Source organism: Crocodylus siamensis, chromosome 1, assembly GCF_052110815.1.
Source record: "Crocodylus siamensis isolate JL-2025a chromosome 1, ASM5211081v1, whole genome shotgun sequence".
In the NCBI taxonomy this organism is placed as follows: domain Eukaryota; kingdom Metazoa; phylum Chordata; order Crocodylia; family Crocodylidae; genus Crocodylus; species Crocodylus siamensis.
This window is the reverse complement of record NC_143395.1, coordinates 366115096-366128541: the sequence shown is the minus strand read 5'-3', so window position 1 is coordinate 366128541 and position 13446 is coordinate 366115096. Positions and strand designations below refer to the sequence as shown.

The 13446-nt window shown below is 43.2% G+C and overlaps 1 protein-coding gene across 2 annotated transcripts in view; it reads left to right on the top strand.

Moving 5' to 3' along the window:
- The window catches only part of LOC149875009 (RCC1 and BTB domain-containing protein 2), a 71718-nt gene that overhangs the window by 44654 nt on the left and 13618 nt on the right, over nt 1–13446 (top strand). For both annotated transcript variants that reach the window (XM_090025978.1, XM_090025984.1), the window contains exon 10: nt 5971–6097. In XM_090025978.1, the coding sequence (XP_089882104.1) occupies nt 5971–6097 (127 nt within the window). The remainder of the gene's footprint in view (nt 1–5970; nt 6098–13446) is intronic.

Here is a 13446-nt window from a genome sequence, read left to right as displayed (position 1 = left end):
TAAGTATGAACAATTTAATACTTTCTCCTTTGGTTGGGCAAAAAACCTAATGAATGCCTTTTTCCCACATTTCTACAGGACCCTAGAAATATAGGGAAAGTGAAGATAGAAGAACAGTTGTCCTGAGCCTGTCCCAATTCCTTTTTCCCAAGAAAGATCAGGCAGTCAGTTATCTTACAGTGGATATGAATTTTTAACCAAGAAGGCTTACATCTCTGAAGGTAAGCCCAGTTCTTCAAGCTTGTTCCTCCTGAGGCATTGTAATCTCTTTGGCAGAAAGGAAATCTGTTTCTCTGGAGGAACTGTGTTCAGGTTACAGCTTGGCACTTTGATGCACCCCTTCAAATGACATATGCATGTTGCTGTTGAGGTTCTTGCCAATGTAGTATTTGATTGTAGAGTGCCATAGTTTGGGAGGTCCATTATGTAACTTTTCCTTGATATTGGGTAATGCTAGACGCAAACTATTTTTCAGATTGTTGGAAACCACTGAACAGAGTAAAAGAAAAACAACCTTTCAGTTGCCTTTCTTCAAAGGTCTGAAGCAATCTAGAGTCCCATTCAGGTAATTCTTCTGTATAACTGTGTTTTCATAGTTCATAGGTTAAAGTTTATTTTCTAGATAAGGTAAGAGAGAAAATTTGCTTTATAGAACATAAAGTACCAAAATCTTCTTGCAGCCAATATATAGGCATTGCAAATTTGTGAGCAAAAGTGAAGGAGCAATCCAGTTTCCAGGTTTTTGGAACCCCAGGCTTTAAATGAAAGAACAGTATTTCTGTTTCTCTTCAAGTTGGGGTAAGGAGAGAGAGAGAGACAATTTTAAATCCAACTGATTTCTACTTTGTGTGATAAGTTGTATAGAGCCCCTCATGGTTGTACCTCCTTAATAGATAGATTGTCAAATAATCTAAGCCCCTCATGGTTATATACCTCCACGATAAATAGTTTGTAGATTGTCTATGTAGATACGAACTGAGTGAGTTTGTCAAGAACAGCAGGAGAGATGATTGCCATTAAGAACTCAAAAAGATTGGAATCATAGGACTGGTTTCTTTTGCTTTGTAATGTTTGTATTAATTGTTCATAGATGTTACGTGTAGTACAGTTAGTCTAACGCTGCATATTCAGATCTGGGCCATTGCCTTTAGGTGGAACAGAAAAATTACAGAAAGATGCATCTGAGTCTCATTTCTCTGATTGGGCAACAAGAGACGAGCCTGTGTAGACCCTTTCCTCCCTCATCCAGCACCCAGCACTGCTCCGGCTACTCTAGCAGCACCTGTGGCAGCTCCTCTGGAGACTGCTTCTGGCTTCCCCCTCCCCTCCCTTCCCTTCTGTGGCAGGGCACTGTTTGTTCCTGCCACTTTAAGAGCCCAGCCAGCAGGTGCCTGATTGTAGCAGCCATTTTTAGATTCAGGGCTGCCTATATAAGCAGAGCATTTTTGCTGCTGGGATGCAGGCAGCAACATCACCTGGTTGCTGATATCATCCTGGAGGTAAGGAAGGAGCTATAGGAGATAGCTAGGAGGCTCCTGGTCCTGGGCACAACCTAAAACTGCATCCTGCTGGGAGTAGGTGGCCTGGCAGGGCTCTTAGTGGCACGGGAGCCCCCAGGAAATGGCAGGCCAGTTACCACCCTGGTGAAAGATGGGTCAGGGTGCCTTAACCCCAGCTCTGACAACCGGGTGGGTTACCCCCTTGTAGGGTCCAGAAGGTGGAGCCATAGACTCAGAAACCTGAGGGAGTGGGGCCATAGACTCAGTAACCTGTCTTGAAATCCCCCAACTGGTCAATACTGGGGCCAGGACCAGAAGGGTCGTAGGGCCAGAGGCCCACCACAAGGGACACCCAGAGCTGAGGGCCTGAGGTTCCAACTGGCCTGGAGTTGAGGCCAGGCCAGTATAGCCAAAGGTCCCGGGGGGACCACACCCGTAAGGGGGAGCAGCTCGGAGCTATGCAGCCAGAATAAAGGTGGAGTAGGCCGCCTGAATGGAGGGATCCAGGTGGGGGTTCAAATAGTAGGATTCTGGGGCCCAGAGTGGGCCTGGTGATGTTGTCAACAGAGGATGCCATCTGCGAGGAATGGGCTGCAGTGTAGGGGAGGTACGGAGCTGCAGCTAGCGCCCCCTGGCATCGGGGCAAGAAATGGGCAGCCTCCCGCCTAATTAAGATAATTAATTAATTAACAACAGGTGGGTGGGGTCACTGTAAAATTAGCCCCAAGAAGTCTCTCCCATTATACCCCCCAACACACGCACACACACCTGTCTTCTCCTCCATGCTCTGCTCAGAGTGGATGAGTAGGCAGATGAACCCTCCAACTCCTCCCACCATCCTGGGGCTGGCAGGAGGGGCCACGGGAGTGGTTGCTGGTAGAGCAGCCTTAGGAGTGGGGGCTACCCTTGTCCCCTGAGATACAGACCAGAGGCTGGGAGGGGGCAGACAGTGGAAAGAGTTGGGCAGAGCACGGTGAGGCCCCTGCCCTTTAGGGGCACCAGCTAAATCAGTGATTCTCAACTTTTTTAGCTTCAAGGTTCTATATCTTTTGTGAATTGAGAGTGATTTTCAACTGGGGTGCTGAAAAAGTTAAAAAAAGTTATGGAGGGATGCCTTGAGACTAAAAGTTTGAGAACTACTGGTATGGAGGCTAATCCTTTGCTTAAAGAAAGATGTATTTAATGTCATTTTTTTAACAGTACATCTCAGCACCACTATGATTTCCTCTGGCAGGGGAATGGAGTATGTTATATGTTTTTGAAAGAGAAAAAACAACCATATGTATACCCCTTCACGTACAAGAATGAAGTGTGCCACTAATTTTAATCCAGGGAAAAAGTGTGCCCCAGGAATCATGAGTTTGGGAAATGCTGCCCTGGTCTTATTCCAAGAGAATGCAGTGAGGCCATTACCATAATGTATGTGTTCTTTAGAGCTTTTATTCTATGGATTGCTTATCTTTAAACAATCACTTCACGTAGAAAAATGCTATTCCTGATGTGGTATCTTATCAACATTTTTATACATGCTCTTCCCCTTGAACTGCAAAATAAATTTGTATTTTAAACATTAAATAGGCTAGTCTTTTGCATGTGTGTGTATATATAAGCATTGCCAATGAAACTTTTTATAAAATTTATTTGTAGTTTTGAATCTAAGATTATATTATTTTCCTATGAGAACTGTTTTCTCTTTATCCACATTGTTGTTAAATATTAAAACAGAAAATGAGCAGCAAGCAGCTCTTCTGAAAGAGGCATTATTTTACTACATATGTAAATTCTATATTTTATATAGATAATGTATGTAGTAAATCTCTCTCAGGCATATATATCATTCTTCAGTCTGGAAAATACCAGAAAATTCCATTTGGCTGCTTTGTTACTTTTGTGATTCTGTAGTCTCAAACTTCTCCTATTGCCTTTTGAACTGCTCTTTGAGTATATTACTTGATGGGTCACTCATCTCTTTGGGGTTTCTTTAAGGCTCTGTCCCTAATCCTTCCTTTTTCTCTTAATACACTGTCTTACAATACTTTTTATCTCTGCTGTCTTTCTGATGATGATTTCCAAACATGCTGTTTTACTGATGAGTTATTTTCCTACCTTGTGTTCCCGAAAACTTTGTGGATGTCTAGCCTTTTCCTTGCATGCGGCATGGCCCAGACTTTGTTCTTAAACTATTTCTAAGGCCCCAGGGTTCACTTTTACCACCAGCATGTATGACACCATCTTCTAGCATTGGATCACATAGGTAGAACAAAGATGACACCTGTTCTCATTTAGACCTACATATTCCACATTATTTCTAAAAGCATTTCTAAAATCCAGCCTTTGCTCTTGTGCACAGAGGCCAGATCCCTTGTCTCAGCCCTCATCATTTTATGTCTTGACTGTTGCAAACTCTTCCTTCTTTTCTGGACTAAACTGTTGCACATTTTGTACCCTTCAGCCCTTTTGAGAATACAGCTTCCTACAATCTTTTTTTTGGCTTGTCACCCTGTGTCCACCTCTTTAACCAAATAAAACCATCTACCAAATAAGTTTCTTGTTTTTTTCCTTTAAGACTCCATAGCCTTATGTACCTAGCTGATCAGCTCTGTAAAGAAGGTCAGCTGCTAATGTCTTTATGACATGCAGTTGGATTTGCAATGTGCTTTTTCACAATAACATGCTATCTCATTTTGAACTATAATAATATTCCAGAAAACATGGGCCTTTCCATTGAACATACTGGAGGTGTGGTTTGGCCTATCGGCCAAGTTGATTGGGAAATAGCAGAGTAGTTCAAGTATGTGGTATTCTGAAATATTGTGAAAATCTACTTAATGTATTAGTTATATGACATTCAATATTTGCATCATAGATTTTCGTCTTTACAATGCAGTTGAGGTTTCCTTTTACCAGTAATATCTTTATCAGCTGGCCAGTTAGTTGTCTTTAAATGAAACATAAGCAGATGCCAGATCTGAAAAATAACTAAGCCGTCTTTTATTTAATAATTTTGCAAGTAATGCATGCCTTTGTCATATATGTTTGCATTGAATATACAGTAGGATGAGGAGGTATAAAGGATTTACTTGTATAAGTTTAAAATAATTTCTTATTCAAAAGTAATGGAGATGTGTGTGAGACAGGTCTTCCTCAATGAAAATCCAACTTTTCTAAATGTTAAAATATCACAATATCAAAGTTTTTTGTGCAAGTTCCCTCCAGCCCTAGCAGCAACTGCTTGGTGACCTAGGAATCTCCTGTTTCCAAAACACTGCATTCCTACTTGTATTCTTATATAGTACAAAATAGGAGAGTTTACATTTGTGATATTTGATATGGAGAAGAGCTGTTACTGTCTTGGGTAAAAAATTTGGACCAATAACAGAGATAAATTTGGTGGGGAAACTGGGAATTATTTTATGGCAGAATAGTTGTTATCTTAGAAAAGCTTATCTAGGGGTTGGAGAATTTGAAGCAGTCCAGGAGAGAGAGGTTTGTGGGTAGTTTTCCAATGCTATCTCATAAGTTTGTTGTATAAATAACACATCCACATCTGTACGGGATAGGTATATTGCATACATGGATCTGTATGGGATATGCATATTGTAGGTATACACACAATATTTAGTAGATGCAAACAGATTATGTTTCTGTTTACCTATTGGTATATTAAATTGAGCTGTTAGTATATTCCATGTATTGATTATTTATTTGCTTTATTCCTGCTGTGACATGGAATCCCCTCAGGCAACAAGACTTAAAAAGAGACTTCTTTTTAAGAAGAACCTCATATATTGTATTTACCTGATACAAAATAAAGAGAAATACTTTGGAAAAATAAATACTTTATGTTAAAATAATATGTTACAAAGAAAAATAATGTATAATACTTGCTATAGAATACAGCATGAAACTTCTGAAACTGGTGGGATTTTTCTGAGGGCATGAGGAAGATGACTGCAATGTAGTGAAATTTATATATGAGATACTGGGCATCTCTACACAAGACATTGTTACTGTAGCAATGAGCTACTATACCGTAGCTCATTGGTATGGTGACATAGCATCAACAGGCATGAATCATGATAGCAGTGCTAATGCGCAGTAGCAGCTAAAAATAAATGTGCAGTAGTGGGACTGCACAGTAATGCTGGTTACTGTGCAGCCATGTAGTACTTGCTTAAGTACTAAATGACTGTGCATGTGTAGACATGCCCTCTGTGTGGAACATTTTTTTTGGATGGGAATATTTGTTTGGAACAAATAATTATGCAAAGTTTGTCATAAGATAGCCTTTATTTCCTGCGCTAAAGCTCTAGGATGTACACACAGGTGTTTTGTTACTGGTCTTAAATGGAGGACTTGTCTGTGTGGAACAGTGTTTGTAGTAATGTGTTTTCTTAAAGCCAGAAACAGTGATATATGGGACAATTTTGTGTATTTGTCAGTGATTTATTAAGTCTGCTTGTTGTCTTAGAACCTGATGACCACCTAACAGTAGCTCAGTCACTGAAGAAAGAATTTGACAACCCTGAAACTGCGGACTTGAAATTTCTAGTGGATGGAAAATACATTCATGTTCATAAAGTTCTTCTCAAAATTAGGTAAGGAATGATCTCTAGTAGTTTACTCCTCGTGCTGAGTAATTACTATTCAGCATGTTGATTTGTGGTTCCTTTTCCTTTTTGCTGGTGAGCATGCCTTTTAGCCCCAATCTTAAGGTTCACTTGCTTTTCTAACTGTAAACATCTTTTCATAATCTCCTCCTTTTCTATCCAAAAATCTGAGTTTGCTGCCCAGTGCTAGTGCCTTTTACTTGTTTCTCTCCTATCTGATGACAACTTCTTCATTCTAAACAGGCTTGACCAATACTGTTAATGACATTTTCCTTGCTAGGTCAAAAAACATTTATTTGTTTTACTTTTCTCCAGTGGATCACTTTAGTCTCCTTTCCTTTCTTGGCTTCTACCACTGTGCTTCTCTGTTTTTCTCCTTCTGTCATGTCAGCTGCTTCCTTAATGCATTGATTGGCAGCTTCATATCCTTCCTTCATACCCACATGCTCGTGTCTTTCAAGGTTCTGTCCATGGTCTCTTTCTGTTGAGCATGGGAGTTAGGGGTGCAGCTTCTAAATTAGAATTTCCTAAACCTTAAATGCTAGAGGCTGCAAGTGAGAGAGGTACACTGGGAATAAAAGCCCTAGTTGTACACAGTTCACTCTCCCTTTTAGCATCCAGTCTCTGCCACTGTGTGACACACAGGAGGTTGGGCAAGATCAACCTGTGGTCTGACTCAGTAAATGGCAGTTGATATGTTCTTATTCTCTTCTTCCCTTTGGCAGCTTGATCGTCTCCCATTGTTTCAACCATTGCCTCTGGGTGTTTCCCACATGTACCACTCCACAGACCCCTCTGTCTTTTCACATCGTTTTCATCAGTGAGCATACATTTCAAGATGAGCTTCTTTTAGCAAGTAGTGATATAAAGATGCAGTGGAATAACTAGTTGTTTAATTTTCCACCTCCCTTTTTCTATCACCGTTGACAGCTCTGCTGACATTCCAGCTCTTCAGCCTCTTGATTTTGGTGGCATATCCGTTTTTTTGCTCCTCTTATATGTATAACAATAGCATGTAAAGGCCCTAACTAAACTCTTAGCTTCATTATACTAGGCCATACACACGCACACTTACCAAAACTGAAAAGTCTGTCCTTTCTAAAGGCCTAAATTTCTGTCCAGAAAAATACCCTAATAAAATACTTCAATATGGAGAACTAGAAGAATTCTTCCAACACCACTGCCTCAAGGAATATTTCCACGACCAAACTGAATCCACTCCCAACAACAACTCATCCCCTGACAACCACTGAGGAAAAACATCAGCTTGGACACCTCATAGTGGACGAAACCCTAACCTTGATCACTACATTGACTGCTTCAAAAGAATGAACAATGAAATAACAACACACGCCACCATAACAACCTCTCCCTACCAGAGAGAAAGGCCGTAGAATATCTAAGATCTAACCAACAAATAGTAATAAAGCCAGCAGATAAAGGAGGAGCCATAGTCATCCTAAACCGTGAAGATTACATAAAGGAAGCCAACATGCAACTCCCTGACCCAACCTACTACAAAGAAGTACAAGAAGATCCCACTCCCCTTTTCACCATGAAACTCACCAATACTATCAAATCATTTCCATCAGGACTACAGACCTTGATCCCCCCACTACCTAAGCTGGGGACTTTTTACATGCTGCCTAAAATCCACAAACAAGGGAACCCTGGCAGACCTATCACATCCAACCATGGGACCCTATCTGAGGAAATATCAGGTTTTGTTGATTCGTAAAACTGCTTGTCACCCACAGAGCAAGTTTTGTCCAAGACACTACAGACTTTCTACAGAAACTTAAAAACGTAAACCACCTTCTCAGCAACACCCTCCTAGCCACCATGGCCGTTACCAGCCTATATACCAGGATGGCATCCAAGCCTGCCTTATCTACAGGAACAAGATTACAAATCAGAATACAGACCCAAAGATATTACTGATCTTACACATTTCATCTTCACAAATAACAATTTCACTTTTAATAGCCAACACTTCCTCCAGATGATGGGAACAGCTATGGGCACCAAAATGGCCCCACAGTATGCCAACCTTTTTATGATCCACCTGGAAGAAGACTTCCTCAAGAACTGCACCATCAAACCCTTACTATACTTAAGATATCAATGACATCATTTGTACTGAAAAGCTGCAATCTCTGATTGAGTTCCACCAGAAATTCAACAATCACCATCCCTCCATCTGACTTTCTCTAGAATATTCCAGCACCAACATCTCCTTTTTAGCCACAATGATCAGTATCCAGAATGATAAAATACAGACCATGTTATACAAGAAACCCACAGACCAACATACATATCTGCACAGAACCAGCAATTGCCCTAAACACACCAAAAAAGCTGTGAGATACCACCAAATTTGTATCGAAGAGAACACCCGGGGTTGCCACCTCACCAATCTTAAAAAGGCTTTCACCCAACAAGGACACTCCTCCAGAGAGAGAGATTGCATGTTTGAAAGAGCCATCCAGATACCATGTGAAGAATTGCTGCACTACAGAAGAAAATGCCCCACAAATCGCACACGGCTGGTTATGACATATCAATCCTCCCTCAAACCCATACAGAAAATCCTGAAACAATTGCAACCCATACTACAAAGAGACCCTATCTTCACAGAGCCATCCATCCTAGCCTTCAAACAAGCACCAAACCTTGCTAACCTCATCACCAGAAGCAAACTTCCATAGGCCCAGAACACACCCAATTGATCCAGACCATGCCATGACAAGAAATGCAAAACCTGCCAACACATCTCCACCCTCCCCACAATTACTATACCCCACAACAGAGCAACCAGCATTCCTGGATATTACAACTGCCCCTCCAGAAATGTAATATATTTGATCCACTGTACTAAATGCCCTGATAGAAAATATGTAGGAGAGACCAAACCACAACTGCTCAACAGAATGAATGCACTCCGGAAATCCTATCAAAGACGGGAATATCCAATTACCTGTGGGGGCATATTTCTCACAAGAAAACCACTCTCTCTCTCAGTTCCCAGAGATGAGCCTATGAACTCCACTTCATCAACCTCCTGGATACTAAAAATCATGGACTAAATATAGACATTGGATTTATGACACATTATAACCTGTCTGACATCTGACTCCCCAGGTACCTCTCCACTCTTAATCCCCCTTCTCTTCCCCCCACCCAGCCAGTCTCTCACCCATGGACTCCTCAGTCTACATCTTCGCTGACTGCTTGTCTTCATAGAATCAATGAGTTGGAAGGGACCTAGACAGATCATCTAGTCCGACCCCCTGCCATGGGCAGGAAGGAGCACTGGGGGTGGCAGGGGTCATAAGACCCCAGCCAGGTGCCTATCCAGTCTCCTCTTGAAGATCTCCAGGGAAGGTGAGAGCACCACGTTTCTGGGGAGCCTATTCCAGGCTCTGGCCACCCTTACAGTGAAGTGGTTCTTCCTAATATCTAACCTAAACCTATCCTCCCTCAGCTTGTGGCTATTGTTCCTGGTGACTCCAGGGGGGGCCCTGGTGAACAGACTTTCCCCGAGTCCCTGCTGCCGGCCCCTGATAAGGTTGTAGGCAGCCACAAGATCCCCCCTCAGTCTCCTCTTGCGGAGAGGTTCAGGTCCCTCAGCCTCTCCTCATAGGGCTGGCCATGGAGGCCCTCAACCATACAAGTGGCCCTCCTCTGGACCCCCTCCAGGTTGTCCACGTCCCTCTTGAAGTGCGGTGCCCAGAACTGGACACAGTACTCCAGCTGCAGCCTGACCAGCGCCGCATAGATGGGGAGCAAGACCTGTTAGTGATGCCCCTGTTGATGCATGACAGAGTGCGGTTGGCCCTGCCTATTGCTTCATTGCATTGGTGACTCGTATTCATCCTGGAGTCAATCCTGACTCCAAGATCCCTCCTTGCCTCTGTGCTGCTGAGAGGGTCAGCCCCTAACCTATAACCATAATGCTGGTTCCCTCTCCCCAGGTGCAGCACCCTGCACTTGTCCTTTGTTGACCTGCATCCTGTTCAGATCCTCCCACTTCTCTAACCTATCCAAGTCTGCCTGGATGCAGTCCCTGCCTGCCGGTATTCACTTTACCACACAGCTTGGTGTCATCAGCAAACTTGAACAGAGTGCTCTCCGCACCCTTGTCCAGGTCGCTAATGAAGATGTTGAACAGCACTGGCCCCAGGACCGAGGCCTGGGGGACTCTGCTGCCCATACCCTCCCAGGTTGACATCAACCCATCCATCCACCACCACCCTCTGGGTGCACCTCTGGAGCCAGTTTGCCACCCATGTGGCTGTGCATTCGTCAATGCCGCAGTCCCTCAGCTTGCCCACCAGAACTGGGTGGGGCACTGTGTCGAAGGCCTTCTGGAAGTCCAAGAAGATGACATCAACTTCCTCCTTCCCATGTAAGCTCTTTGTTACCTGGTCATAGAAAGAGACCAGGTTGGTTGGGCAGGATCGGCCTTGCACGAACCCATGCTGGTTACCTCTCAACATCACTTCCCCTGCAGGGCTCTCACAAATGTGGCCCTTGATAATTTTTTCAAAGACCTCCCCCAGGATAGAAGTGAGGCTGACTGGCCTGTAGTTGCCAGGCTCTTCCTTCCTCCCCTTCTTGAAAATAGGGACCACTCTGGCCCTTTTCCAGTCCTCAGGGACTTGGCCCGAGCACCAGGAGTCCTCAAACAGCTGTGCCAATGGCTCTGCAATGACACCAGCCAATTCCCTCAGCACCTGTGGATGAAGGTCATCCAGGCCCGCTGACTTGAACACATCTAAGACCTCCAGGTAATCCTTAATTAAGTCTGAACTAACAGTCGGGGGACTCGCATCCTTCCTGGGCCTCTCTACACTATCACCCAAGAGCACCCCGTTGTCAGCAAACAGGAACATGGAGGCAAAGAACTTGTTAAGGAGTTCTGCCTTTTCTTGCACGTCCATCACCAACTGCCCCGCCCCGCCCCGTAGGGGTCCAATGTTACCCCAAGACTTCTTCTTGCCACCTGTATACTTGAAAAAGGACTTTTTTGTTATCCTTAATCCCAGAAACTAATCTAAGCTCCAGTGTTGCTTTAGCCTCCCTTACCAAATCCCTACAAGCTTGGGTCAGGGAGGTGTACTCCTCCTTTGTCCCTGCCCCCTGCTTCCACCGCCAGTACGCTTTTTTGTTTGCCCTCAGGCCAGCCTGGATATCCACATCTTGTATGCATACCAGCCCAGCCTCTGGCTTCTTTGCTTTTCATTCCATCCAGGAAGAGCACACACTAACTGCTGAAACTTTCTCAGCCTGACAAAGGGTTTTTGAAACTGAAAGCTTGCTTAAACATTTTTTTCCAACTATTTAAGTTGGTCTATTAAAAGATACCAGATTCACCCAAAGAACCTTGTCTGCTTTTGTCCTTAGACCAACTCAGCTACAACCTACACCCTTATACTAGACCAGTCATTCTCAACCTTTTTGGATTTGAGGAGACCTCCATAACTTTTATGAATTGAGTGGCATCCCATTTCAAGAAATTATATATATCATACACTATGCATTTCCTTGCAGAGGGGCTGGGAAGTGGTGGGGAGATCAACCAGGCAGGGACAAGCCTGAGCCTGAGTTTATCTGTTTATCTCCTCACACTTCCTGGCTACAGCACCCTAGACTGTCCTAGACACTGTAGAAACACACAGAGGTCTCTGCTTGGAAGATTTTACATGCAAAATAAATGGATACATGTTGGGAGGAGAAACAGGGGCACAGAGAAATAAAGTAACTACCCAACATCACATAGCAGGTCAGTGGCAAAATGAGGTACATAACCCAGGTCTCTTGTGACTCAGCCAGATCTTCTATCTATGCATCCAGATTGGTTCTTATTCTGTCTCTGGTCTCTTAATCTTTTTGCTTTATCCCACCTAATAATAGCCCTTTCCTGACTAGTACATCTTGTGTCAAAACCCTTGCCTGTGTATTAGTTGCACTTTGTTTTGATTGTTATTTTCAGTTCTCTGTTTTTCTGCTTCTCCTCTTGAATCCCTTTATTGATTTCCTATTTATTACTGCACAGGTTCAAGCTCATGTCCTTGCCATATTTAAACTTTCCTTCATTTTCATCTCTTCTCTCACTAGCCACTAATTCTCTTCTACATTCTGCTTAACTTTCATTTGTTTCACGTCCTGTTTTTTATCTGCCAAGTACCCTCTTTGACACATAATTGTAAATCCTGTCTGCCAAAACTTTTTCCAAGCTTGTTCTTTTTGGTGAATAACCCATTCACATCTTTCCCTTATGTTCACTATTCTCCCAACCTTTGCTTTGCTGCTCCCAGACTGTAATTCCTTATTTTACTCTGCCATGACTGGTATAAATTTATGGCACCACAGTAATAATTTTTAACAATAAAAAAGTCAATTAATTTTTTTTCCATGTACAGGGATCAAGTTATTGGCATCTTGTCTAAATATAAAGCCATTAAGATAATTACTTTCAGCTAGCCTGATGGTGATGTCACAGCAGGATCTGAATTTGACACACAAGTTTGTTGTAAGGCTTCTGGGATAGTACCTCTTGTCAGGGGGGCAATGACTGGGGAGAGCTCCCCTTAGTTATGTATCCATGAGCAGAGAAACATAACTAGCTGTGTTAGTCTGAAATCAAGCAGAAGCAGGGTAGTATTGCACCTTAGGTCATGTCCAGATGAGTACAGATGTTTGGTCCCTGGGGAATACCCATGCCACGTACACTTTGGCGTCTGGCAAGTTCCCCCGGGGGCAGTAGGAGAGGCTGAGAGCACTGGGCTGGCCCTAGCAGCCTTACCTGGGGTCCTGGGGACTTCGTGTGATCCTGCTGGGTGAAGCCTGTCTGGCAGCTGCAGCACAGCTCTGGGCAGGCCAGCTCCACTTTTCAGCAGTGTGCGCTGCTCCTTTTTTTTTTTTTTTTTTTCTGGGTGTTTTTTGACCCCTAAATATCCAGAGGGTCAGAAGAACCTGTGTAAAACAAAAACAGAGCAGTGCACACATGCACAGTGTGTCCTTGCAGCACAGAGAAAACCTGACTTGTGTGGTATATGGCTCTGCAGACGTGTTTGCAGCACCACATACCACACCACTGCGCTCATCTGGAAGCACCCTTATAGTCTAACCAAAGTAGTTATTTATAGCACAAACCTTTGTGAGCTGAAGTTCATTTGATCTGATGCTGTGAAAGAATGCAGAAAGCAGAGTATGAGGAGAGAAAAATCAGAATACAAAACCTTTCACAGCATTGGATGAAATGAGCTGCAGCTCACAGAAACTTGTGCTGTACTAACCAAAATAGTGGGTATATATGTGGTTTATATATAAAC